This window comes from Penaeus chinensis, chromosome 35 (genome assembly GCF_019202785.1).
Source record: "Penaeus chinensis breed Huanghai No. 1 chromosome 35, ASM1920278v2, whole genome shotgun sequence".
Lineage (NCBI taxonomy): Eukaryota > Metazoa > Arthropoda > Malacostraca > Decapoda > Penaeidae > Penaeus > Penaeus chinensis.
Genome location: NC_061853.1, coordinates 11,677,793 through 11,682,792, shown reverse-complemented (window position 1 = coordinate 11,682,792; position 5,000 = coordinate 11,677,793). Strand labels below are relative to the sequence as shown.

The following is a 5,000-nucleotide window of genomic DNA, read 5'->3' as shown; positions in this document are numbered from 1 at the left end:
ACGCACAGAACCAAGGTTAATCATTTGTTAATTAGTTAATGTATCTTCACAACTACAACAATTTCAGAATGGACAGGCTGTACTGCCTTAAACAGTGCAACTTGCGATATACATAAAATGTACACACTTATATTAACACACTTTTAAAGACAATGCTAGCACACACACACACACACACACACACACACACACACACACACACACCATTCCGTGGGTGATAACGCTGTCAGTATAAAAAGATGGCTTATCGTGCAGGTCCTCACACAAACCACGGACTCCAAGCTCGGCAGACAGCTCATCCGAAACGGTCCTAGCAAACGACATTCCTAAAATGTGAGTATCAGTCACTAGAATTCTTAAATTTGTCAAATATATTCCGGTGAACGAATGTCCTAAATATTTCTGCAATGATCTCATGGGTACTTTTTATCCTTTCGTGGACAGAAAACAAAGATGGCCAGTACTCTGTCTCGCGCTCTTCCCCGCCTCGTCTCATCCCTACACACCACGCCCATCCTCAGCCGCCCACGTCCTCACACGGCCCTCGCCAGGACCATCACCAGCTTCCACGGGCTGCAGGGCCTCGCGCAGCCATGGCGGGTAAGTCTGTATGGCCTTTGCCTTACTCGCACGTGAGACAGAGCTGAAGAAAGTAACCCGTGAAGGCATTTTATGTACCTATAGATATCTATAAAGACAAACAAAAAACACTATGTTAGGCACTAACGCATACTTCCCCACACCAGGTACCGACGGAAGAAGCTCCTGAGCTGGTGGAGAGCGGGGGACTGGCGCTGCACTTGGAGGCCCTCCAGCGGTGGCACGACGAAGCTGAGCTCCTGCGGGAGGCGAGAGTCCTTCCTCCAGGCGTTGACGACCAGATCAACCTCGAGGCAGAGACTCGAAGCCAAGTCAAAGACCTTATGGAAACTCTGATTGAGGAGGAAATCTTGGACGTCCGTCGGGGTTGGGTCCTCGCCTCCAACTTTTAATGTTTTCCATATTCCATTCCCGACGCTAATATTCCATGTCAGTGAACCTCCTTCGGCCTAGACTTTTCACTCTCAAGAAGGAAGCTGAACACAGCGTGCTGCTCAGGCCGCACCAAGGGTTCTCCCGCGAAGCCTCTGGCCACGAGCGACAACCAAAGCCTAATTTGCCTTCCGCCTCGACGACGAAGGCATTGTAGCACGACGAGGGATCCATTTCTTGGTCTCGCCTGTACCTTGTATGTGTAGTTTTAGGACATAATGATTGTAACTCTTTTCTGAGTTGCTGATGTAATGTTTATTACTTTTGACAAGGGACATTTCCCTCTATAATGTTTATGTTGTTAGGACTGCAACCTATGTTTAAAGATAACAGGGTTGTTAAATGATGATCTGTTTTTATACTTATATGACTGCGATTCTGTCGTTTTTGACAATTTGATCAATAAAATACTTACATGTTTATCTAGTATTTTTGAAAGTCCTTATATAAGTCCCTCTTTTGGACTCCAAATTAACTTAATGAATGACTAATGTCATATTTGGAATCGCATAAAAGATACCTTCGCGGAAAGCTTTTCTTTTACCACTGATTGGAATAGAGTTGCAGATAAACCTTGAATTAGTTGTAATTACTAAATAGGCAATGATGGACTCTGAATCACCTCCTTCCATATGGCTACCTTTGGTTGGCAACTTGTCCGCACCAATGGCACCAATCCCAGTGTTCCGTCTCCTGAATCTATCGGCTTGACACTGAGTTGCTTTCTCGAAGCCCTTCGGCACATCGTCTAGACATACTGCGTTCTGCTCTCGCCTTTCGTTTGTTGCTGTTGGGCTGTGAGGGACCTTGAAACATCTCCCATCCACTGCAGGCCGCGACGATGACCTGCGTTTCATTTCACAACCAGGTAGTAGTCATGTCATGAAGAAAGAGGAGGGGGGGAGATAGAGTGAAAGATTAAGAGAGAGAAAGAGAGAGAGAGAGAGAGAGAGAGAGAGAGAAAGAGAGAGAGAGAGAGAGAGAGAGAGAGAGAGAGAGAGAGAGAGAGAGAGAGAGAGAGAGAGAGAGAGAGAGAGAGAGAGAGAGAGAGAGAGAGAGAGAGAGAGAGAGAGAGAGACCCTTCACCGAATCCCTGTGAAAAGCATCGTCATCAGAAGACTCATTATCAGGTGATTCTTCGATATTAGTCACCGACCAACGTCGGCAAGTCCGGAACATGTTCGTGATAAGACTTGTTTTTTTTTTTTTTTAAGTAATTTTGATGAGCAGCCTTCTATCTTCGCACGTACGAACACGCACACTTTTCAGAAGGATGAGTATTACAGAAATGAAGAACTATGGGAAGTGAAATAATTAAATACTCAAAGATACTCAAAGCTTAGTATCAATTGACTGCCTGGTCGTACTATCTATATATAGTACTCAAAGTCTGCCATGTGTGGAACAAAGATAAAAAAAGAGTGATAACCTTGAGCTTACTTTTTGGATCAGGAAAAGGGCATCTATAACCCTTGAGATCGACTCCATGTGCTGGAATAGACAAACACAAACGATCTAGGGAAGAGGAGGGGGTTTAAGCAGCACACACAAACACACACGCCCACATAGGTTTGCAGACGTGAAAAACCGTTTTAGAAAGTAATCTTGAGGATCAGCACAAAGTGGGTAACTTTTCATGTAACCAATCCAAAAGCTAGAGCAGACAAGAAAGGTACATACAAGTACATACAGCTATACAGATTTCGAAAAATTCTTCCAATCAGCCGAGTCTTACACAGGCCACAAAATACAATATTTGTAAATTATGATGTAAATGTCATGAAATGAAACTTCAAAACGAAGCCATGGAATTTCAAGTCAGACAAGACTTTACATCGAAATGAATATCGATGAATAACCGGGACAAGTATAAGGACAGACAGAGAGGCTCCAGAAACAAGAGCAGAATCAGGTCACATGAGGCGAGACAAGGTCAGTTAATGCTGGGGAAGTTTTTCCTTCTAACAATGACCCCCCTGGCCGTGAATAAGGATGACACCCCCTCGGCTTCCAGCTGGATTCCTAGCCCCCCCCCCACCCCCACCCCCTATACATGCATGCGAACACAACTTTTTATGTTGTTATGCTTCAAATTGAAAATAACATGATTAAACACGAAGATGTGTTTCCCAAATAAAATTTTAGTAAACAAATTAATTTAGCAGTGTTAACGATGTCAGCAGTATAGAAGGGTAAATCAACACCTCACCAGTAACCATAGTAACATTGTTAATTGTCTTCAGTTATTGTAAAAGGGACGGATTTGCTTGGTGCAGGAATATCAGCTTCTCAACATCAGGCTGTAACTCACTAAGCAGAAGTAAAAATTGGGCGGTACCGCCCAATTTGGGAACCATTATTATAAAGTATTCTAATATTATCTCCCATTATAGGATAAGAACTCATTACACTAGGAAAATCTATCTCTATATGATCTGTTTACCCACATACCTATCCATCGATCTATTAATTTGTCTATCTATCTGTTTATCTCCCTGCCTATTTGTCCATATCTGCATATTTTTCTAAGTATCGGACTTTAAGTTTGTCTATCTATATAAATCTATTTATCTATCCATTTATCTATGTTCATTTGTATATAGACTTTTCTATCCACCACACTCCCACACACAGGCTATGGGAGATGTGTCTGTGTACAGTATGTTAAAACTGCGTGTGTGTGTATGAGAAAATGTACTGTATACGTGTGTACACTTTTGTGCGAGGACCTTCGTGGTTGTGCATATTCCTTTAAAACAAAAGCCGTCGATATTAAGACTTTAGCTCGAAAGCCACGTTCTATATTTGTCTCATCAGGTGTGTCTCGAGTCCCCATTCCCCTCTTGGGCCCACACTTTCGGAGTGAAATTCTACCCCCTAACTTCTGTTTATCATTATTCAAATTCATTTCTAATTTTCCGAGTTATTGCATCTTTACAATCACGATAACAGTTGCAGGTTAAGGGATTTTAAGGAATACATATTTATATTAACATACACTTCAAGATAATGATAGCACACGTAAGGAGAAACACGCGCGCGTACAAACACACACACCATTTCGTGGGCGATAACGCTGTTAGTATAAAAAGATGGCTTATCGTGCAGGTTCTCACTCAGATCACGGACTCCGAGCTCGACAGACAACCCATCCGAAAGGGTCTTAGCACACTACGTTCGCACAATGTGAGTATTACTTACTAGGCTGTTCTCTGGTTCCTAAAAATCCTAAATTTGTTGACTAATTTTCGTGTTTCTGTCAGTGACAGCGTATTATCTCAAGAGTTTGTGCAATGATCTCATAAGTACTTACGTAATACCTTTTTATCAATTCGTGGACAGAAATCAAAGATGGCCAGCACTCTGTCTCGCGCTCTTCCCCGCCTCGTCTCTTCCCTACACACCACGCCCATCCTCAGCCGCCCACGATCTCACAAGGCCCTCGCCAGGACCATCACCAGCTTCCATGGACTGCAGGGCCTCGCGCAGCCATGGCGGGTAAGACTGTGCTGCCTTTGCCTTGCTCTCACTTGAGACAGAGCTGAGGAAAACAACCGATAAAGGCATGTTTTATATATATAAAAAAAACAAAAAAACAATGTTAGGCACTAACGTCATGCCTCTCTCTCTCAGGTACCGACGGAAGAGGCTCCTGAGCTGGTGGAGAGCGGGGAACTGGCGCTGCACTTGGAGGCCCTCCAGCGTTGGCACGACGAAGCTGAGCTCCTGCGGGAGGCGAGAGTCCTTCCTCCAGGCGTTGACGACCAGATCAACCTCGAGGCAGAGACTCGAGACCAAGTCAAGGACCTCATGGAGACTCTGATTGAGGAAGAAATCCTGGACGTCCGTCGGGGTTGGGTCCTCGCCTCCAACTATTAATCGTTCGGTCTGAACTGTTCTCTCAAGAAGGAAGCTGAGCACAGCGTGCTGTTCAGGCGGCACCTAGGGCTCTCCCGCGAAGCCTCTGG

The 5,000-nt window shown here is 44.3% G+C and overlaps 2 protein-coding genes across 2 annotated transcripts in view; both read left to right on the top strand.

Annotated features, from left to right (window-relative positions):
• Positions 1–268: 268 nt before the first annotated feature.
• LOC125043984 lies at positions 269–1,454 on the top strand. The gene is made up of 3 exons (XM_047640390.1): positions 269–333; positions 445–600; positions 747–1,454. The coding sequence occupies exons 2-3, from the start codon at positions 454–456 to the stop codon at positions 990–992; spliced, it is 393 nt and encodes a 130-aa protein (XP_047496346.1). The 5' UTR covers positions 269–333; positions 445–453; the 3' UTR covers positions 993–1,454.
• A 1,428-nt stretch (positions 1,455–2,882) lies between these two features.
• LOC125044061 overlaps positions 2,883–5,000 on the top strand; it is a 2,573-nt gene continuing 455 nt past the window's right edge. The window contains exons 1-5 of the mRNA XM_047640506.1: positions 2,883–2,964; positions 3,276–3,334; positions 4,141–4,218; positions 4,375–4,530; positions 4,666–5,000. The exon at positions 4,666–5,000 is cut by the window's right edge and continues 455 nt beyond it. Coding sequence (XP_047496462.1) covers positions 2,883–2,964; positions 3,276–3,334; positions 4,141–4,218; positions 4,375–4,530; positions 4,666–4,911 — 621 coding nt within the window. The 3' untranslated portion in view covers positions 4,912–5,000. The remainder of the gene's footprint in view (positions 2,965–3,275; positions 3,335–4,140; positions 4,219–4,374; positions 4,531–4,665) is intronic.